This window comes from Vanellus vanellus (assembly GCF_965231255.1).
Source record: "Vanellus vanellus genome assembly, chromosome: 26".
Lineage (NCBI taxonomy): Eukaryota > Metazoa > Chordata > Aves > Charadriiformes > Charadriidae > Vanellus > Vanellus vanellus.
This window is the reverse complement of record NC_138931.1, coordinates 832,586-854,807: the sequence shown is the minus strand read 5'-3', so window position 1 is coordinate 854,807 and position 22,222 is coordinate 832,586. Positions and strand designations below refer to the sequence as shown.

The window sequence follows — 22,222 nt, the reverse complement described above, 5'->3', positions numbered from 1 at the left end:
GGCTGTGCCCGCGGGGCGGCCCGTTGATTGGTCGGCGCCGGCAGGAGCCTGGCCGCCGATTGGCCCGAGGGGCGGGCGACGGCCATTGGTGGCGGGACGGGGCGGGGCGGCGGCCATGGAGCCCCGCGACCGCGCCGCGGAGCCGGGCCCGCCGTGGCCCCCCGGGTCCCCCCGCCCGCCGGCGGCCGCGCAGGTAACGGCGGGGGCGGCGGCGGCGGCGGCGGCGGGGCTGGCGGGGGAGGGAGGGGCGGGGCGGGCAGGCAGGCAGGCAGCGCTGCGGACCCGGTCTCTGTCCCCCCCCCTTAACGGGCAGCCGAGTTTCCCACCGTACGGCTACCGGGCACGGCGCCGCCACCGGGTCGGGCGGCAGCGGGAGGCCGGAGCCCGGCGGCGTGGGTCGGCCCCACGGCCCGTTCCCCCAGCGCACAGCCGGGCCGGGTGGCGGGGGAACAGCACCAAGCCGCGACACGCTCTCCTAAAGTCGGATTTAGTGATTTTTCTCAGCTCTCGCAGCTCCATTTCCGAAAAGATCCGTTTGCATTAAAAATCCGCACGCCCGTCCCGCCGGGCTCGGGCAGGTGTTTCGAACTGGATAAAAACGCGTAAAACGATGAACGTGGGAAAGTTCATTCGAAAACCTTCGCATCCAGTTCAAGGTGACATTTCTAGGGCGTGTGTTTTAATGGAGAGCTCACCGGGGAAATGCCGCCATCCTCGGTGGGTTTGCTGATGAGATGACCCCTGAGAGCTGGGCATCGCCGGCCAGGATGCGTCCCGGTGCCAGAAAACCGGCTCTGCACCGCGTCCCGGTCCTGGCTAACCAGTCCTGCACCATGTTCTGGTCCCGGCACCGTGTCCCAGTCCTGGCTAACCGGCCCCACATCGACAGAGCGAGCTGCCCCTATCCCGGAGCAAGTGTGGGGCACGGGGGTCCCACCCCTGCCACGTCCCCCTCTTCCCAGGCACCGCAGACTAAAGGTGCCGGCCACATCAGCGGTGGCATTTGTGTGACAGACCCCGCCAGCAGAACAGGGGAAAAAGATTCACCGGTCCCGCTGCACCCCGGTCCCATGACTTGCTCTTCCCGGCTCTGTTATTTGTTGTTTTTATTGCAGCAATAGCTTTTTTAGGGGCCATTGCGCAAATACTGTATGAAGGGAAAGGCTTTAGTCTTTCCAAAGGGGTTGTCTGCTGTCCAGACATAACTGTGGTTTGTTTTAATCCTATGGGATGTGCAGGTTTGATCCAGCTCTTTCATAAATCCCGGCACACAGGTGATACAATCTCTCCTCTGTGAAACAGCTTGCAGGCAAAAAACTGCTTTGCCCAAAGCTACAGGGAGTCATCCTGAAATCCCAACGCTTAATTATCTCCACTACGGTTAGATGGAAGCTCACGTTCAATACACATTGATTACTTGGATGTGTTCAGATAAATTCTCCCAAATGTTCTGGGCATTCAGACCTTTCACATGACAAGTTGTCAAACCCGACTGCTCCCGTGGCCACCGCATGACCTGCGGCTCAGTGATCTGAACACCCTTCTCCCGGGGCCCCAGAACTGGTAGATCTTGTCCGCTTGCATCATTTCTGTTTGCAGACTGAAAGAGGAAATGAACTTTCCTGGAGTGTTTTACATCCACCCGTTGGTGACTACATTGAGGTGGCTGAACCGCCGAGGAGCGGCTTGTGAGGAATTTTAGGCAGATTCCTGAGCAAAGCTCAGCTGAGTGCAGTGTGGTTAAGCTCAGTGTATCCTCTCTCCTCCCGCCCTCCAGACAAGTCTATCCCGCTGTAATGCCCCCGACACCGCCTGTCTCCCCCAGCGTGCTGCAAGGGCGGTGGGACCAAAGCATTTATTGGCAGTGGCCAGCAGAAAGCCGTGTTAGAGCAGGAAAACCTAAAACTGGGGCAAATCAGCTTGGGGGTGAAGGAACCCTCCAGTTAAACGCTGCAGGAAGGGCCGGTCCTTTTTCCCCGGGCTGCTGCTGGGCCGGAGCGGAGCCCCTCTGTACCACGTCCATGTCCCATCACCTTCCCTCTGCTCTTCCCTCCTTCTCAGGCAATGGATTCTCCCTACGCGAACGGAGCCTACAGCCCCCCGTACCCTCCAGCTCCCGGTGCTGCCCCGCACTACTCCAGCCTGCCGCAGACACGGGGGTACTACTGCTCCGGGCCCACACGGACCTCCTACCCTGCGGAGTCCACGGGCATGTACCGGCCCCCGTCGCCCGCTCCCTCCTGGAGCTACGCCCCACCAGACTGCCCCACCGAGGGGTCCTCTCTCCGGAGGCAGCAGGTTCCTGGCTACTCCCCACCGCAGGTAAGAGCCACTTCCAGCCCCAGCGGCGGTGCTTGCACTTCCTGGGGCAGAAGTTGTTGTTTTATGGGGCCGCAGCGGCAGGAAAGCCCGCAGTGCCTCCTCCGATGGATCCGTGGGTAATAATGGCTGTTGTGCCTCGCGCAGCTTGCTCTGCCTGGTTTTATTCTGATAAAAACTGGTGGTCACCCCATTCTACAGAGGCTCCAAGCTTTTGGGCTAGGAAAGCAGGAATTGGGCAGCAAGCCTGACGCTGCAGCTGTTCCCAGGGCTGTCTGGAGGGAGCAGTGCTCGGTGTGACTCTAGGGGTAATGCCTGTTCCCCCCTTTCCTTACAGACCCCAGGAATGCCCATCCCGCAGTATCCGTATGGAGACAATCCCGGAGTCACACCGCAGGGGCCCCCGCCACAGCCCAGACCCCCGGAGGACATGTGGGCTCCCACCATCTATGGGGTGCAGCCGCGTTACACATGGCCTGCTGCTCCGGTGCATGGGAACCCGTTCATCTCCGAATCGCATCCACCCTGGACTTGCAGCGGAGCTCCTTCCCACCACCCTCCCGCGTGGGACTCAAAGGTACAGCTGATGCTTCTACAGCGCATGCCCGCGCTGGGTCCTGGCTGCGGTCAGACCTCCTAAATTATACAGCTTTCCTCAAAGCCTGCCTCCGTCTCCTAGGAATGCCCCTTTCTCCGAGCAGTCAGTTTAGGCAGAAACAAAGCAGCAGGTATCCAGAGTACTGCCAGCAAAATCTGTTTGCATACAGAAGACCAAAATCCAGGGCTGTAATTCCAGAAAGGTACTGGAGATACCAGATGTCCCAGGGCAGGTCTCAAAATGGGTGAGACGTTGTCTTGCTTGTCCAGTTCTCCCTCAAAGAGCACATACTGTCAGAAATCCTCCAGCCCAGAGTGTGGGATGAACCTGTGGGTCAGTTTGCAGACTCCTGCATTCCTCAACAAATGCTTGGTTTGGGCACAGTCATCCTCTACTGAGGAATGTTTTAAGCAAAAAATCTAAGGAAATGATGCATTTGGTGGGGTCTGTTCATCTCAGCTTCCCCTGGGTTTGGTCAGGAGTCAAATGGCTCTCCAGAGGTTTGGTCCTCAGGCAGCAGCGCCGGCATGTGCATCTGCAGCCCTGCTGGGGAATGTGTGGATTCGGGGATGGGGGATGGTCTTGCTTGGGAACAGCTCACTCTGCAGCGCTACCTGCAGAGAAGTGTCTTCTCCAGAATATCCAAATAGGACTGTGTTGAAACCCATTTAGCATCTCCCCTGTTCACAGGTACCGAGCGTTCCGTGGCTCACGCTGTTTCTTCTAGACATGTGCCTCTTGCCAGGGGTCTGCTCTCTAACGGCCAGGGACTGGAGTGTGGGTCTCGTGTCCCTCTTTGGGACTTTTCACAGAAACCGGCCTGCTTGGCAGGACACGGGGTGCCAGCCCATGGGGACGTGATGTGTTATGACGTCACGGTGTGTGACGGTCTAGAAAATGCTGCCCAGATCCCTGGTAACGTCATGCCTAACCCGGTCTGCCCTGTCCTCGCAGGCATGCACACCTCAAAGCAGTCACAGTGCCACCTGCCACCCAGTTCCCTCAGCGCTGCTCGCCTGCCTTTCTAGTGCAAGGTTGCAAACCTGGCTTTAAGGGAAATGCACTGAAAGATATTTTCTCCTTCTGACTGTAGGACACTGCTTATGACAAACCTGAGCAAAGTGCAAACCACCACAACTACTATTCCGATGTCACTCACCAGCACGCCGGGACAGTGAACAACCACAAGCCAGCCATGCCGCTCAACGCCAAGCCGTCCCCCTCAAACCCCAGGGTGCAATACAGCGCACAGCCCCAAATGTATGACAGTGCATCTCGGAAGCTTTTGGCTGGGCACCGGGAGGCCGGTTTTAAACCTGCTGACCCACCGTTAACAAATTCTGCAGCCATCCAGCCGGAGATTCAGAGAATCCTCCGCGTTATGGGGGATGCTGAACAGCTGGAGCAAGAGGTGGATGAATTTGTAGGAAAAAAGACAGATAAATCCTACCGGCTTCTGGAGGAGATGTTGACCAAGCTGCTGTTGGAGCTGGATTCCATCGAGACTGGTGGCCAGGACAGTGTTCGGCAGGCCAGGAAAGAGTCCGTCCACAGAATTCAGGCCATACTGGAAAAACTGGAAAGAAAGGGATTGTGAAAGTACATCAGCCGCAACACACAGTCTGTTGTTGAGGTTCCAAAGAGTTTTAGTTCTGTTAAATCTCAGCTCTTTCTGCTACACAGTATTGACAATGGAATAGCAATAAGCCCCGAGTTAAAAAACCAAATCAACCCACCAAAAAACCCCCACCCCAGAAGCCCAGCCCCAACAAGTAACTTGGCAATGGACAAATTAAGAGAGGTCTGAAGCAGCAAACTGAATTGTTTGTTCCGGGCTTTGGAAAAGCAGAACCACCCGAGGTGCTTACGCTGTAGAGGTCTCTGTGGGGATCCGCATCCTCTGCATCAGCAGGAAGAAAATCACTGTACAAAGTTCCCCAAACTGGGCCCAGTCTGTAGGTGCCTCCTGCAGCCACAGCAGTTCTTTACGTGGCCGGGACACTTGTCAGCTGTGGTCACAACGGTACTGCAACGTGCAGCCACAAACCAAGACTCTGAGCTCGTCAGTCACTGCGTGTTTTCAGCTTCAGCTTCCTCACCATAAAAACTTGTGCGTTGTCGTGGGGTTTTGTTTCTTTGGTTTTAGTGCGCTCAAGTAGCTACACTGAAGTGCTGCAGAAAGGGACCACGCTGGCAGCCCATCAACGCAAGCAGATGTCACGTTGTGCTGTTCCTCCTCTGTCATGAAGAGCCAGTCCCTGGTGTCCCCCATGGACAGGGGAACACAGCCTGGAAATCTCGATTCTGCCACTGAAAAGGAGAGGTACAAGCAGAGGAACGATGTCAGAGCAGAGCAGCCCGAAATGGCAGGATGCTTGGAAATGCTTTCCAGGTCACTTGGGTAAAAACCCACTTTTTAATTGTAATGTCCTCCCACATACTGCAAGTTTTGTATTCCACTGCAATGCCACACTCGTGGCACTGTGCAATCCGGAGGGAAGGGAACGGCTCAGCCCACTGTCAACCTCCCGGTTACAACATGTTAAGTGAATCATGACTGTGTGTGACGAGATAATAAACCCTGACAACTTTAAAATGTTATTTTGTAATTAAGACGTCTCAGAGTCTCTTTCCTTTAAAAAGAAGCGGTGGGCAAGGTTGTGTCACCTAGACCTGCCTGTACCCAAACCCCAGCCGGGCTGTCTCAGCGGCTGCTGGTGAGGGATGAATGCAGCAAGTCACCTCCGAGAACCCTTGTTTGGGGGTGCCGGGGTACAGTGGCCCCCATCGCCTCCCAGGCGGTGCAGGTGCCCCAGGAGCCTTCAGCCATGGCTGTAGGGCCGGTGGCCATGTTTTGGAAGGGGTCTGGAAGGGGTCTTGGCGTGCCCGAGGCTGGGAGCGTCCTGACTGTGTGCTCTGCGGGCTGACGGCCGGCAATGTCCTGAAGGCAGCCGGCAGATCCCAAATCATTCCCAGACAGGGCTGTGTGCACGGGACTGACCTTTGCAGCTCGTTGGATGTGTCTGTGATCACGTGTGTGGTCAGCTGGCTGAGGTGAGCCAGGAAAGAGCTGAATGTCCTGGGATGGTTAAATGCTTCGTTGCTATTTTATTTTGTCCTCTTGTCAGGCAGAGAGCAGCCGGGCCAAGCTATCCGTCCTTGGGATACAGCATGAAATCTGAATTCTGAGGATTGGGGGCTGTACTGGGAGATACAGCAGATCACGATAAACAGAGTGATGCCCTGTCACTCTGCCCAGCCCCAGCGAATGCCGCCTTTCTTTCTCTGATAAAGGCAGCCGTGTCGGCAGTGTCTCCAGGCGTTAATCTGTGCTTTGGGTTTGTTTCTTTTTGTGAAAATACTCATAGTAGGGACGATTTCCACACAACCAGCCTTGCTACCGGTGGCTTTTTAAACCCAGAAGAATGAAGAGCAGCACTGTGGTGTCTCTGCCCTCTTTGTTTTATCTTATGGTTGAAAGTCTTGTTAAATGCTGCCTCTAATGTCTGAAATCTTTCCCAAGGGACTGCTGCGGCTTCACTGAATTTGCTTCATACAGTAATAACTTTACTTAGTTTTTTTGAAAGGGAATATGGGCAACAAAACCCATCAACCACTCTGAAGACATGCTCGGTGCAGGGCAGAAAGCTGGGTCCCTGTGCTACAAGATTGCCAGCAGACTCAATGCCAGATTTATCGAGTCCTGCTCTTCTGACCCTTTAGCATGCCCCGCAAGGTTTGCCTGTAAAAGGCTGTGAAGGAGATGAAAAAGTAAAGAAGAGACCTAACTTTTCACTTTCTAGAAAAGCCAAGAAGTGAGAAATCCAGCCGGCGGAGCGGGAGGAGCCGCTGTGCGTGCAGCATGCGGGCCTGAGCCACGCTTTGCAATAGGCAAAGGCTGCAGAGGCGGCGGTGCTCTCATGGGGCGGAGGGAAGCCTGGAAGGAGAGTAGTGGTGACGCAGGGGGGAGAACAGCCTCCGCTGTGTTTCTCCTTGGTGCTCAGGGCACGGCTGAGCTCTGAAACCACCCATACCTGGCTCAAAGGTTCTTTCTGCTGGAGGCGGATCCATGTTTGATCCCCCATAACTCATATTCGGGAGTGGAGCCAGCCCTGATTAAAGTGCGACCACACTACGCCGCCGCTTCACTCTCTGGCCGTTTCAGGTTGGGCACCAAGTCCAGGCCACAGGCTCACCACTTCTGTGCTCTCTAGGGAGTTACCAAAGAGCTCATTTCTTCCTCTGTTACCACATTTGTTTTTCTATTTGGTTGGCATGGCTGCTGAAATAAAGGTTTGGATTCCCTCTGTGCAGCATCCAGCCAAAGTCTGAAATTTGTTGTTGCAAGAAATGGTGTAAGCGGTATAGGCAGCTCCCCTTTACCCCCCTCCCAACAGCAGGGTCTCCCCCGGCTTTGCTGAGTCAAAAAGCACTCCAAGAACGGGCAAGCTGCAGCCCAGCTCTAACCCTGCACACCCCCGAGAGCTGCTCCCCAGCACAGCGCCCATCGGCCCTGGGGCATGTCCCCCTCCCGCTGCCCACGGGCTTCACAGCTCTTTCCGCTACTGTCGCTTGAGTACGGTGGCAATAGCCAAACGGGGCACTGATGCCACAGCCCTGCTGCTTTTTTGAGGACATGGTGCTGTAAGTGCTGCAGCAAGTCACTGCTTACAGGTATGTGAAAAGAAGCAGCCAGCAGTCAGCTTCAGCGAGGCTGGAATCCACGGGGCTGGCTGCAACTTTATTTTCTGTATTTGTTTCAGCAGCAAGAACTGCATCAGGAACAAAACTGTATTGTTTATTGCATCCTGTTTGCTCCAACACTCATTTCCCTCCCCTGCCAGTTGCCAGGGAAAAGAAGTAAGTCAGTTCTAGCTGTGCAAGGAGGAGCACGGTGCAATCCATCCTGATACCTTGCAGACCCGGTAGCACTGCAATGCAGTCAGCGAGGAGAAATAAAAACGGTGCACTCAGCTGCTGTATCACCAGTGCTCTGTGGACTGGGACAAAGGTTTCCTGCCGTGGGGATGTGGTAAGAATGATACCTTTATCTGTTCATAGGAAAAACTGAAAGTACATGTGTGGCATTTGAGCCAGACAGCCTGGGAGGAAGGAGGGTTTCTTCTCTGGTGTTTTGGTGCTGAACCTATCAAGGTAACCTATTCCTTTACAATATTTCCTCTTCCGGAGCTTAAGTCCCTGAATGTGGGAAGGACTTGGCAGAGGGTTATGTAAACCTCTAGTGAAAAGCACATGAAAGAACATCAAAAAGTGGGCTGAAATGGCAGGTTATCATTTCAGTGGGGCTGGTTATTCAAACAGCTCTGTGAGAAGAGGTGGCTGCGGCTGATGTTTCTGTATCCCTGAGGCAGACAGTGGGTTCTGTGTATTTCCCCCAAAGCTGAGCCGAGCTGAGAGCAGGGATGGGGGCATACCTTCCTCACCGCAGCCTGCAGAAAACTCCCGCTGACGTAACCGCATCCATCCTCGCTGTGTCCCCGCCGCCTCCTGTCTCCTTCAAAGCAGGACCAAAGTGGGTCACGGCTCGGACGGCGATCTGAAAGGAGAAAGCCGCTGCAGCAGAGGCGCGGGCAGGAGCTGTGTCAGCACCGAGCTGGCACAGGCCCTGTGCAGGCAAGGCTGCATGGATGAGGTTTGCAGCCATTTGCTCTACAGATGCAAAAGTGAGGATTTTAGCACTTCTAGCCATTCAGTCTTCCTAGCCAGTAACTGCCGTGGCAGAGGTGAGTGCTGGGATGACGATTCCTGGCAACTGGTTTATCTTACAACATCCACCCACATCACACAACCCCAAATTAGAAAGTGTGTCTATTTATCAGGAGGCTCATCTCTACAGAAACCACACTCTTATTCCAGGGTTGCCTACCGCCTCTGTGAGCAGCACTCGCCATCAGAAGAGAGTTTCTCAATCTCCACTGAGGCAAAAGGGGCACAGAAGGATTGAAAAACAAACACTAAATCGGCGTCTCATGGTTTCTGCTGCAGAGCACCCTATGCTCAAGTGTTTGTTCATGCCACACGTGGGAGGCAACTGGCATGAAGACATGTGCTTCCCGGTGATGCTGTGCCAACACCGCGCACCCCTGCCCGCCCGCATCCGGCTTAGGGGTGTAATGACCAGCCTGGAGTCAAGACTTAAGCTGGAGAGTCCTAATTAGTGCTGGCATTGCCTGCTTGCGATGGTGTTTGGGTGTGGATCCACCCGGGCCACTGCGAACTGTGAGGGCTGTGCAACCCTCCCAAGAGCTGCGGCTGCAGGCAGGGATGCAGGCATGGTTGCAGGCAGGGGCTGCAGGCAGGGCTGTAGGCAGGGGTTGCAGGCAGGATTGCAAGCCGGGGACATGGGCAGGGTTGTGGGCAGCGGATGCAGACAGGGGATGCAGGCAGGGCTGTAGGCAGGGGATACAAGCAGGGGCTGCAGGCAGGATTGCAGGGAGGGTTGCAGACAGGGGATACAGGCAGGGTTGCAGGCAAGATTGCCAGGAAGGCTGCAGACAGGGGATACAGGGAGGATTGCAGGCAGGATTGCAGGCAGAATTGCAGACAGGGCTGCAGGCAGGGGATACAGGCAGGGCTGCAGCCAGGGGATGCAGCCAGGGGATACAGGCCAAATTGCAGGCAGGGGATGCAGGCAGGATTGTGGGGAGGGGATGCAGGCAAGGCTGTAGGCAGGGCTTGCAGGCAGGATTGCAGGCTGGGGATGTGGGCAGGGTTGTAGGCAGGGGATACAGGCAGGATTGCAGGCAGGGGATACAGGCCAAATTGGATGCAGGCAGGATTGCAGGCAGGGCTGCAGGCAGGCCCCGCTCCGTGCCCGCCGCCCCGCCCGTGACGCCGCCGCGGGGCCGGGCCGGTCGGGAGCGCCGCCCCGGGCTGGGCGGTCGCGGGTGGCGGAGCGGGGCCTGCGCGGCCGGAGGAGCCGCCGGGGCAGCGGGGGCCGCGCCGGCAGCCGGCGGGTCGGGGGGGCCGCGCACCCACGGACACGCGTGTGCACACGCGGCAGGAGGAGGGGGGGGCACCCGCGGGGTCCGTCCCCCCGCGACCCCCGGTGCCGCTGCGCACCCGCCGCGGGAGGGAGGTGGGGAGGATTATATTTTTTTTTGGGGGGGGCGACACGGACGGTGAGCGCCTTCCATTTGAGCCGGAATAAGGATTTCTGAGGCTGTGCCAATTCGCCCACTCGCGTCTCGGCGCGGGAGCAGCATCATGTCGGCGGCGGAGCAGCAACAGGCGCAGCCCCCCCCGGAGCCCGGCGAACCCGACCCCGCGCACCGCTACGAGGCGGTGGTCCCCCACTGGTTCTACCGCAGGGTGACGGACGGCAGGGAGCGGTGGGTGCCCTTCAGCGCGCAGGACTCGGAGCGGCTGGAAGAGGCGCACGGCTCAGGTAGGGCGAGAACAGCCTCGGCAGGGGGCTGCCCTCCCCCCCGAGAAAGCCCCAGCCCCCCTCCGCGGGTCGGGTGGGGGTTCCACAGCACCGTTCGCCTTCAGCTCCCATCGCTGCTATTTTTAAATTGCCCTTTGGTTGGAAACACCTCGTCCCCGCTCTTAAAATCGCCGTAAGGAACCGGCCGGGGGAGGTCAGCGGGAGAGCATCAGGTGTGTGCGCGGGGGAAGCACCGTCCGGGTATCAGAGGGGAATTCCCTGGATGCATCCCCGGCTTCTGCCGAGGGTGCAGAATTTTCCCTCGGGAATTTTAAATCGGGACTTTTTTTTTTTTTCTTTTTTTGGCAACGTGCCTACTCGTAGAGCTGTGAACGCATGAATAACTAAGCTGTTTGGCTGCATCCAATGGTCTGACCTCATTCGTTTGATAGATGCTCTAAATTACACATCATCAAACTGCGAAGCACCCTTCTGGTGTGGAGGGGAGAGCGAGCACTAGCAGGGTGGCAGCAATCCTGCTGGGGAGATCCTTCGCTCCTGGAAGGTGCTGCCCAGGCACCGGGGTCTGCTCTGAGTGGCACCGCTTGCCATGAGGCCCTCGTGCTGCCAAATATCGCCCGTCTGTGCCACCCGCTGCCAGGACTGTGCTGAAAGCACCACTGCTGCCGACAGCAGCAGGCAGAGCACCGATTGCCCAAGGGTCGCTCCCGTCCTCCCTCTCCCAGGACACTCTGTGCCGAGCACAGCCTGGCACAAGGCGCTCTGCCGGCAGCCTGGCCAGCAGGCAGACCCAAAAGGCAGCAGAATTAACAGAATTTGAAGGCCGTATTGGGATCTGTGCGGAGTTCTTTGTACTAGAGGGGAATGGCTTAGAGACCTGGAGACCTGCACCTCCACTGTTATGCAGCACGCTTCCCAGGGCCACAAATTCATGTTTTACCATCTAAGTGCGGCAGAAATAGTCCATGTAAGGCTGTGCCTGAACTAGAGAGGAAGACAGTTGTAGTTTAATGCCTTCATCTTACCTTCTGCCTCTGGGGGAAATTCGACTTGGGGTATCTTTCCCAGGATGCCCACTGACGCTGTTCTCCGTGCTTGGGTACGGAGAACATTGGTGTCTACTGCCGTTGCTCGTACACACTGGTGTGTGCTGTGCACAGGAGATGCTCCAGTCTCATCCCTGTGATCGGGCGCGGTGTACAGCTTTCTGGTCCTCTCGCGATTAATTTCATGCCTTGGTTCCTGCAGGGAGAGACAAAGAAGATGTGGTTGTCCCAACCTCGGGGGGCAGGTACGACGTGCATCTGAAGGAGAGGCAGCGCGTCGCAGTGTACTGGGAGGAGGAGGTATCTGAAGTGCGTCGCTGCACTTGGTTTTACAAGGGAGACAAGGACAACAAGTATATTCCCTACTCAGAGACCTTCAGTGAAGAACTGGAGGTAAACATGCCTTTCCTGGTAGCCTCCGTCTTGCTGAGAAGCAGCTTGGCTTCTCATTGTCAAATACTGGTCCCAATGTCCCAAACACCACATGGGGCGACTGGCACCATGGTCACACCTGAGGACGTGAACTCAAAAGAGGCTTTGGCATGGTGTTTTTGCAGCTGATTAACATAACTTAAACACTGCCACTGCCTCCCTCCCAACCCGCTGTAACCAGGCGGCCTCCCCTTCCTCCTGCCCTCGTCCAGCCCCGTTGGCGTCCTCCTGCTACACGTTTAAGGGTCCGGGTGCTCTTGGTGTGCCGTGCAGCTCTAGCCTTGCCTGCAGCCTGATTCTAGCAGCTTTGCTGTGTTTTCTCCTGTCCCTGTCTGCTCTAACTTCAGTTTGACTCTCCTTGTGAGAATCGTCCTCACTGCGCTCCCAGTTCCACCAAAGCCAAGGGAGTTGTGAATGCAAGAAAGAGAAATCATCGTTACAGGGACCCACTGAACGCTATGTGGTGTTAGGGACCTCAGTGGTCTGCACTGTTAATAGCTAGAGACTTTCTTTGGAAAGATATATTTATTTTTTTTTTAAATGTGCATCTTTACAATAATCTGTATTCTGATGTATCAAAAAATACCATTCAGAATGGATGGGGAAGTCTGCTGCTGCTACTAAAATGGGGGCTGCTGGAAACTCTCTAGCAGGTGACACTGAGATGACCCTGCTGCTCCTCCAGCTTGGCCTGGCTGATTTCGCTGCCTCTTTCACAAAATGTGTTGATAAGAGATACCGTAACATGGGTGGGGAATGTCCCAGGTGGTTGAATATTCATGGGAATACATTCAGCTGACTCACAGAGGGTGTTCTCTTCCTCAGGAAGCGTACATGATTGCTGTGACCCTGGATGAGTGGAAGAAGAAACTGGAGTCCCCCAGCAGGGAAATCATTATCTTGCACAACCCAAAGGTGAGGAGGGCGTGGCGATCTGTGTATCGACCAGCAAGGACATCCCTTCCGTTCTCTTCAGGGTCTGTCTTTACGCTCTGGTTTTATGCTGGTTTTTTTAACCATGTCTTCCGAGCAATCAGTTCTGTCCAGAGGGCACTCCCCTCGCCCGCCCGCGCCAGGGTAGAGGGCAATGCCAGCACAGAGTCTGCTTCACACCTTTGTGTTTCTTTTCAACACACCTTTCGCTCTCTTTGTGCAAAGGGCTCATACCAGCGCAGTTAAACATCGTGGTCTGGTACCACCCGTACCACCTACCCGCTCTTGTAGCAAAATTTCTCCTCTGTGTGCAGCACAGCTTAATGACACGCTCTTCTTGTTTACAAGCTGATGGTGCACTACCACCCGGTTGCCACCTCCGATGACTGGGGCTCAACTCCTACGGAACAAGGTCGACCTCGGACTGTGAAGAGAGGAGTAGAAAACATCGCTGCCGAGATCCCCAATGGTGAGCTCGCTTCTCCCTCCCTCCCTCCCTCCCACCCTTCCAAAGCTACAGAGTCTGTTTTCCAACCCGCGTTCTCAAAATGACTGAGAGAAGCTTCCATGATCCTTTAAATGAAGGGCATATCTAAAAGTTGCCTGCCAAAAGGAACTGAATGGTTTTCAGAAACTTTCCTAGCACCAGAGAGCCCGCAGCATAACTGAACATGCAGAGGCGGTAGACACATGTGGAGAAGGCACTGTGCTTCCAGCTCCTGCACTGAGACCAGAGCTGTTGAAAGCACTGCAGTGCCTGAAATTAACCCTGAGGTCTTGGCGTGTACGTTTGTAAAGGAGGAGTTTCTTTATGTGGTAGGGACACAGGGGTTTGTCACTTACCCACATGCAGGTGACTTTCTGGTGCACGTGCCCTCCCTGTCTCTGAAGCTGTGGATCAGCTCTGCCCCCTCCCAGCTGTCCCTGAGCTGCTGGTCAGGCCTCGGGACTTGTCCCCATGGTGAGGACAGGCAGTTACTCCCGTCTAATGCCTTCATTTTCCACGCGCGCGTGCCTTCGGGAAAGTATGTATGCAAACTAAAGTGTGTGGGAAGCAGAGAACAAGACATAACCTCACCTGGTGCCTACCTGAGAGATGCAGCTATGCCGGGGCCGGGTGGCTCCTGGTCCTGCCCTCTCCTGTGCTGAACGTGCCCCACGGCTGGGTGGGTATCAACTGCGAGACCCATCCGATCCCGCTGAAGTGAGGGTGGTGACAGAAGGGGGGGACAAGCCGCCGTGCCTTCATCTACTGTCCCGTTGATCCGGATCCATCCCAGGGTGGGCAGCTGAACTGAGCAGGACAAACAGTTCAGAAACATGAGAAATCCCACTGCCCTTTAGGCACAAACCCCAGACCGACTCAAGGGTTTTACCTGGCTGAGGTGAGGATGGGAGGCTCCACTCTCCTGCAGAGCATGTGGTTTCAGCAGGTCCATTCCCCATTAAGTGATGTCTCCCGCAGGGCCCGTACTCTGAACTCTTCTTTCCTCCTTAGGGGAGCCTCTGCAAATTGATCACTTGGTTTTCGTGGTGCACGGGATCGGCCCGGCATGCGACATTCGGTTCAGGAGCATCGTCCAGTGCGGTAGGTGCGGAGCCCGGTCGGGGTCCTGTTTCCATACACGGCTTTTAGTGGAGCCAGCAAACCCTCATCTGCACAGACAATGAGAAACGCTGTCAGAGTGCATTCAAACCGTCCCGACCCTCGCGCTAGCAAGCTGCGCAGTCAGATTTGCTGACTGCAGTGGGGAGCATGAATGCACCGCTCACTAACCCATTAAATCCTACCATCTGGAAAGGTTTGGGCAACCACTTTTCATCACTGTGTTCTGCTGCTGCTCAAAATAGTGAGTTTCCCAAATTGGATACAGATTTTCCAAGGAACTGTCTAAACCTGCTAAACTAATTAGTAACCCGCTCAGTCTATTGCTATGGGTTAATCTCACTGGGTGAAGTCGAACAGGCAACACCCCATCCAGCAGCCTCTGGAGTGATTTTGGACCAAAAGGAGGGGTGCTGCTTTTGGCTCAGGAAATCCCCAGGCTGCGAGTGCCAGGAGGTGGGGAGAGCGTGTGAGGAAGTTATCGCTGGTGTTACACACCCCTCTAAGCATCCACTGTTGATCAATATTCGTGACAGGATGCTACACCAAGTCACTCTGGTCTGACCTGCTCAGAGTGTTTCAGTTCTGCAGGAGAGGTGATCACTGAAACTGCCTGACATGATTTAACTTGAAGAAATCAAGGAAGCAGAGATTTTTCACAGCAGACTGTCTTTAGTTCCCATAAAATATACCTCTGCTTTAATGCAGTCTATTCTTCTATATGTTCATCTGATGAAACTATTTTCAAGGCTGCTGACCATCTGAAATCAAGGAAATCGGTCTCTCTCCCTCAGAGCTGAGTGATTTCATCTCCTCCCTTAGGATTCTCTTTCTAACACATGCATCTTTACAACAGATTTTTTTTTTTTGTTTTAAATTTGCAAAAGCACCTTTCTTATCCCGACTGCTGTGTTAAAGCCCTGCCCATGTGGAAAGGAGACTTGTTACAGATGGGACAGCAAAATCCAGTAAACACCCATGTAAGGACATGCAGCCTTCCCCTGATCTTGTAGTTAAAGATTCAAGGTCTTAGGGTAGCAGCAGCAGATTAAAGACCCTGGTGGGATTTCCCCTGGTAATGATCTTTTCTTTTATCTTATTAAGCGTTGTTGATGCAGCAGGCTTGCCCTGCAGCCTGGTGGATCTTGGTAAGAGTTCATGCTCTTTTCCAGTGAATGACTTCAGGAATGTTTCCCTGAGCATGCTGCAAGCACACTTCAAGAAAGCCCAGGAGGAGCAGCGGATCGGCCGGGTGGAGTTCCTACCTGTGAACTGGCACAGCTCCCTCCACTCCACCGGGGTGGACGTGTAAGTGTCCTGGACAGCCACCTTCTCTGGTGCCGGTGTTTGTGGGAATGGCAAAGCGCACAGACAGCCTCCTCTGGCATAAACTCCGTTTTTCCTGGCGGCCGCTGCAGGCAAAGGGAAAGCTGTGAGTGTCTAGGGCCGTGAGCATGCACGGGTGAGCAGGACAGACAGGGTCCCGCAGAGCACCACCGTGCCAGACCCCCTCCCCACTGTCTTTTGCAGCCCTGTTTTGCAGAGCACAGCATGTTCCTGCTCTGATCAGTGTACAGCCGCAGAGGGGAGGCTGCTGCCTTTCCCTGGCTAAAACCAGGAGGGACTGTGGGCATCCACACCTTGCTAAAGGCCTCTGGAAACCAAGTACCCCATTTCTGCACTCAAGTGCTGCTCTGCAGTGCCCTGGGAAGGGGAGAGAGCAGGTTTGGCTCCCAGGGAAGAAAGGCCAGGCTCCCTACTCCTGCCTGGAGCGTAAGAGCCTGTGCTCTACCTTCGGTCTTGGCATGCGCCGAGGGTCTGGATTACAACATTATGTCCTTTGAGATGGTGGCAATCCTCCTCTGAACTTACATTTTGCTTTAGAGACGTGATGGGGTTCACTGCCGCCTCTAACCGCAATTCCTTCTCTCCTCTTCCCCCCCCAGTGACCTGGAGCGAATCACTTTGCCGAGCATCAATCGCCTGCGTCACTTCATCAACGACACCATTCTGGACGTTTTCTTCTACAACAGCTCCACCTATTGCCAGACCATCGTGGACACAGTGGCGTCCGAAATGAACCGCCTCTACCAGCTCTTCCTGCAGAGGAACCCGCTCTTCAAAGGGGGGGTCTCCATTGCAGGGCACAGCTTGGGTAAGGGGTCTCGCCTGCGGGTCCCCTGAATGTCATCATACCGTGGGAGCAGGGAGGGTACTGGTCTTTCATCCCACAAAGGAGATGGCTTGGGGCTTTTCCCTGATGAGATGCTGATGCTCTGTCTGCCTGCGTCTGGTTTTTAGGGTCACTGATTTTGTTTGATCTCCTGACGAACCAGAAGGCTGCTCCTGAGGAGGACAAGCACAGCGAAGAGGTACGCGCTCTCCGGAGGCGTCTGGACCCCTGGGGACCTCGTCCTTCTGCAGCTGCTTGGGGAAAGAAGGGGGAGAGACTCCAAAACGCACGGGAGAAAATAAGTGAGCAAAAAGCATGATTCCTGATGGCTTTATTCACAGGGGTCCAGGACAACCTCAAGCAACAGGGGTACTGAGGAAGTAAAAGATATCCTGAAGAAGCTGGAGCTGTCTGAATATTGTGATGTTTTTGAGAAGGAGAAAATGGACAGGCAAGCACTGGTAAGGAGCTCTCCTGTTTTGCTATCTCTTGTTTCTCTCTTCTTTGCTTTTCTTCCCAGTCCTCCCACCCTGTGCACATCTTCCTGGTACTGTCACTCACATGTGAAATGTCTCTGAGGAGTGCAGCAGGAACAGAATCACAGAGAACAGAAATACTTCACTGCACACACCTCTCTGCTCCTGTACTGATATCTGGGTTGCTTATTTTCCAGTTCTTGTGCACAGAGAAGAACCTTAAAGAAATGGGAATTCCCTTAGGACCAAGAATGAAGATACTTCATTACATCAGCTCCAAGATGGAGATGCAGGTTTGTCTTCTGCTCAGCTTGTATTCATCCAGGTCACATCCCATCACTCCCAGACAAGGACCAGCCTTCACCACTTCTGATCAGTCCCTGAGCACCCCGACCTTCTCCCTCCTGGCCATCCTTGCTCCAGGGACTGTCACAGGCTTGTGTTTGGCTGTGGTGACAGAGCTGCTTGCTGCTGCCGCATGTCATGCTGGTGTTACCCTACTGCGGGATCCCTTTATCTCGTGGCCTGTAAGGCTGATCACAGAGCAGGAGGACTTGTTAACAGCGGTAGAGACTGAAGTTAGTGATGCCAGCGAGGGAGGTGGTTGGCTAGAGTAGGATGATGCTGCCAAGACCACCCTGGTTCTGGAGGCTGAGGGATCCCGGGCAGTTCGCTGCCTCGTGTACTTGCTCATGGGTGGGCAGGACGTGGCGTGGGCTCGCTGCAGGAGCTGCGCTAGCGGGGTTTCCTGGTTGTGTTGCTGCAGGACCAGAGCGCAGCAGCTCCCGGGCACAGCAGGGAGCGCAGAGCAGAGCCTGGGTCACCGTCACAGCACGACCTGGACAGCACAGACAATGGTGGGAATTGCCAATACCGGGACGTTGGCTTAGGACAGGTAACTACTGAGCTCAGCACCATGCTCTAGCTCCAACAACAAGGTACTCGTAACAACAGCATGGAGTTTGTCTCATGAAAGAAACCCAAATCTCCCTCCCTCCTAGGTCTCAGCAAACTATCCTCAGCTAAACTACAAGCCCACCATCTTCTTTGCCTTTGGGTCTCCCATTGGGATGTTTCTCACAGTGCGAGGAGTGAAGCGGATCAACCCAAACTACAGCCTGCCCACCTGCAAAGGCTTCTTCAACATCTTCCACCCTGTAGGTATAAGACTCAGAGCCTTCCTGCATGTGGAGCATGAGCCCTGGCTCACTGTCCCCCTCCTCTGTACAGTTCGACCCGGTGGCGTACAGGATTGAGCCCATGATTGTCCCAGATGTGGAGTTTGAGCCCATGCTGCTGCCTCACCACAAGGGCAGGAAGAGAATGCACCTAGGTAAGGGAAAGGGCAGCCCTTCTCCCCCTGCCCCGGGCAGCCGCTGCGGCCCCCAGCCCCACACCGACCCCTCCTGCCTTTCAGAGCTGAAAGAAGGGCTGACTCGCATGAGCGTGGACCTGAAGAACAACTTGCTGGGGTCCCTGCGGGTAGCCTGGCAGTCCTTCACTCGAGCCCCGCTGCCAGCTGTGGAGGCGGCAAGTACCGACACCGAAGCAGAGGCAGAAGCCAGTGTGGAGAAGCAGCCAGGTCGGTGGTGCGTGCGGGGCGGTGGGGAGCCGGGCTGCGGCATTGCGACCTGCCCATGTTGCAGCGTGCTCAGGCTCCCCACAGCCCCACCGGCAAGGTGCCCATCCTGGCGTCGGCCCCAGGCGCTGCCGCCCTCTCCCGTGCTCAGCAAAGGGACTGCCTTTGAGCTGGGGATGCACTTGGCTCTCCAGATGCTGTGGCCTTCCCCGTTATTGCCTGAAGAAGGGGGAGGAGAGGCAACCTGCCCGGTCAGTAATGGCCTGCTGGGGGTCTTGGTGCACCCACACAGCTTTGTAAGCCGGCCAAACCTGTCCCCCTTCTCTAGCTGTCTCCTACAATCCTGTTTTCCAAGAGTGGGAGAACCAGTGGGAGAACCCTGGGGGGAAGGACCGAGCACTTAAGCTGCCTCTCCTCTGCAAGAGCCCACAGTGGGGCGAAGGGAGGGCACGGTGATGCTGTTGCATTTTCATGGCTGCTTGGTGCCCCTTGGCTGAACCACGTTGCTCTTTATTCCTTCAGAGACAAAGGCAGAAGAGCCCCCCGCAGCAGTGAAGGAAGAGGTCTCTCTCATTAATGTGGGGAGGCTGAACGGAGGGAATCGCATAGACTACGTGCTGCAGGAGAAGCCAATAGAGAGCTTTAACGAGTATTTATTTGCACTACAGGGGCATCTCTGCTATTGGTAAGCTTCTGCATAACTGTCAAAGCTTCAAATTCGTGTCTGATGTAAGCAGAATGCCATCATTTTTAAAGCCAATGTTATAAGAAAAGCCTTAACTGAGTAAACAAGGTGTTCTCCTGCCTGTAACGCAGACATAGCAGGTGGGTAGGGACACAGGAGGGAGACCATTGTCATTCTCCTTGCCTAGTACTGCCAGCATTTGCCGAGTGCCGCGTCTGCCCCATAACCACCACAGATGTCCTGACAGAGTGAAATGCCCCCCTCTAATTCCCGTGTCCTCCTCCTGCAGGGAGTCAGAAGACACCGTTCTGCTGGTTCTGAAGGAGATCTACCAGACACAAGGCATTACACTGGATCAACCTTTGCCAGGAAGCCAGTGACCAACCTGTGCTGTGCTGGCCGCTTGACGTAAGTCACCCTGCCTACACCTTCCTTCCAAATTTCCTAGGACACCTCACAGGACACCTGGTCTGTTTGAGGGGATAATATCCCTTATTTACAGTGCTGTGACAAAGGCGGGAGTCTGTGTCAGGTTTTTTCTTTGGCCTGTCAGCACGTTTGGCTTCTTTCCTCTGATCTTGCACACAAGCACTATCGGACAGGAGGAGAGCTAATAAACTGCTGCTGATGATGATAAGGGCAGCTCAACTGTGCACAGTTATGATCAGTGCAGTCCACCAAGGGAACGAGCAGACGCGTAGCCCATACTCTAAGCATCCTGGGCTAAACGTTTCTCACAGACAGGTAGCGAACCAGAGCATGGACCCTGCGGTTCTTGCAGGGCTGCTTTCACCCTCTGCTGCTAATTGGCTGGCCGAGGGTAGACTAGGGGTGAGGCGCATCTCTCTTTTCTTGCCCTCAAAACCTTATGCTGGTAATTGCTGGGTACGGGAGGCTGGGCTGGGTGGATTTTGGTCTGCCCCAGTGCAGCTATTCCTATGTTCTCCTTTTGCTTTCTTAGATCCAATTCAACTGAGTACTCACCAGGAAAGTCCAGATTTCTTCTCTGCCTTCCTCTCTCCTCTGCTGCTGTGTCCCCCGCATGCTGTTTCTCAAGTACTTGCTGCTACCTGGAGATAAGGATGATTTTCCTCCATTTTGGGTAGGGGCGGGGGGAAAAATATCAAGGGAAAACACTTCTGCTCGAACACACACACAGCACTTGCATCGTGACTCCCCGTGGCAACGTGTACTTTTAACCCTCCACCTTGTAAGTTATCACACTAGCTCCTCCCGCACCGAAGCACACTAGCTCTCTGGGCTAGGAACTGCCACCGAGGGCCGGACTCTGTCCTGGCATAGTGAGGAAACTCGCAGCTTGTGACCTTGAGGAATAAAAGCCTTAAACACGCAGCGTGGAGAGAGCAATAGCAGCCTTGGCAAGCGAAGGAGATTGCTGACTCTCCCTGCCATAACACAGAGCACCAGGCGTGAGGACTGCGGTCTTTGGGAGGTGAAGCCCAGGGCACCGGCATCTGCTGCGAAGCGAGCAGGAATGTGTCCACCAGCCATTCTCATCTCCTTGAATTGCTGCTGCATGGTTTGTGCACCCATGGGCCGTGCCAGGCAGGACTGCCCCATAAAACACCTCGTGAGAGCGGCACGTTTGTGCGTACTTGACCCAGGCGCTCGTGCCTGGCAGCTGTAATGGATTGGTAGTGACTTCTCAGCAACCTCACCCAGCCCATGGCAAACCCAGGGGCTCCCCGAGGCACTGCCCGCGCCTCACGTAGGACCAAGCTAGTGGCCAGGTGTAACTACCTGGGAGGAAAGCTTCACCTCCAGGTCAAAGTAGAGCTCTGCTGGGGGAATGTAGCTCCTCCCCAGCAGCATCCAGGCAGTTTGGAGTTCTGGAGGGACAGCCCTCCTCTGCTTTGCAGGGGCACGGAGCAGCGCTACCGTCCTGCTGCAGTGTGGCTTTCAGGGTGGCTACAGGGATCTCCCACCAGCCAGGCTCAGGTCCTTCTGTGGTTTTAAATACACAAAATGCAGTCAGCCAAGTCGGAGCCCAGATCTGTAGGATCTGGACATGGTGTCCCACAGACCCTGCTGAAGGAATGACCCCAGCTCTGCAGGCAGCTGCCTGCAGTGTGCCAACTTTGCTGCAAGGGGAACAGGGCCAGAGCCCCTGGTGATCCCTCCCTGGCCACCCAAACCTCCCGGGGCTGACTCGCTGGCTGGGCTGAGGCAGGAGCCCTGGGGCAAGGCAGAGGCAGAGGCTTCAGTGATGTGCGAGGTGGAGGTTGCTGCTGCGAAAGCCTATGGAAGAGCCAAACCACTTTCCCTCCTGCTGACTTTCGCCCTGCATGGGGTAAGGAGCCTTTTTTCCACAGCCTGTTTGTTTGTCCTCTGTTGTACTACATTATTTGCACTATTTGAAAGGTTTTGTTTGCAGCCTACATCCCTCCTCCCATCCCAAAGGAACAGAAGCTGTTCTTTTACCTGACTGCAGGAACAGACATGCTGCTCAGTCGGCACCTGAACTACTGATTGCTAAAGCGTCTCCTACAAAAGTAGGAAAAGGAACAGTCTTAACACAGGACACTCTAATGATCAGCTTTTTAAGTTATGCACTTTGTTAAAAAAAAAAAAAGTTAAATACATTTTACATGTTATTTAATGTCTTTTCCAGTAAAAGCCAAAATAAATACGTAGATGACTGTGGTGCGTGCCTATTTGAGGGGAGAGGGAAGGGAGGGGGTTGAAGAATGCACATGGGCACAATTTTAGGGGAAATTAAAGCTATTTCTGTAACTTCTGTTGGAGTCGCAGGGTCATAGAGGGCTTATGTGGCCCAAACTGAAGGTGATGGGGTTGGCATTTTCATTACTGTCACGTCCTGAGCTTGGCAGAGGCACACGTGCCTCACTCCGCTACAGCCTCGCCTTTGCAGTTTGCACATACATACATGTGATCAAAAATACACATATCTACGGAGGAGACGAGTGACAAATAACTACTTACAAC

General features: G+C 54.9%; 2 protein-coding genes across 2 annotated transcripts; both read left to right on the top strand.

Moving 5' to 3' along the window:
* Positions 1-114: 114 nt before the first annotated feature.
* BAG4 (BAG cochaperone 4) lies at positions 115-5,524 on the top strand. The gene is made up of 4 exons (XM_082495701.1): positions 115-193; positions 2,062-2,322; positions 2,657-2,896; positions 4,011-5,524. Exons 1-4 carry the CDS (start codon positions 116-118, stop codon positions 4,512-4,514), a joined length of 1,083 nt encoding a protein of 360 aa, XP_082351827.1. The 5' UTR covers position 115; the 3' UTR covers positions 4,515-5,524.
* A 4,620-nt stretch (positions 5,525-10,144) lies between these two features.
* Positions 10,145-21,820, top strand: DDHD2 (DDHD domain containing 2; the record flags this gene model as incomplete). The annotated part of the gene is made up of 17 exons (XM_082495837.1): positions 10,145-10,325; positions 11,574-11,764; positions 12,629-12,718; positions 13,085-13,205; positions 14,235-14,324; positions 15,515-15,650; positions 16,289-16,497; positions 16,644-16,714; positions 16,857-16,976; positions 17,189-17,284; positions 17,758-17,886; positions 17,993-18,148; positions 18,222-18,324; positions 18,409-18,573; positions 19,093-19,255; positions 19,545-19,663; positions 20,217-21,820. The coding sequence occupies 16 exons, from the start codon at positions 10,145-10,147 to the stop codon at positions 19,633-19,635; spliced, it is 2,112 nt and encodes a 703-aa protein (XP_082351963.1). The 3' UTR covers positions 19,636-19,663; positions 20,217-21,820.
* Between the last annotated feature and the right edge of the window lie 402 nt (positions 21,821-22,222).

What these genes read in the sequence shown, in the direction of transcription:
- BAG4 (XM_082495701.1), top strand. Translation starts at nt 116, where the DNA reads ATGGAGCCCCGCGACCGCGCCGCGGAGCCGGGCCCGCCGTGGCCCCCC. An exon ending in GCCCGCCGGCGGCCGCGCAG is followed by an intron (nt 194 to 2,061) that starts GTAACGGCGGGG and finishes CCTCCTTCTCAG; the next exon opens with GCAATGGATTCTCCCTACGC. An exon ending in CTGGCTACTCCCCACCGCAG is followed by an intron (nt 2,323 to 2,656) that starts GTAAGAGCCACT and finishes CTTTCCTTACAG; the next exon opens with ACCCCAGGAATGCCCATCCC.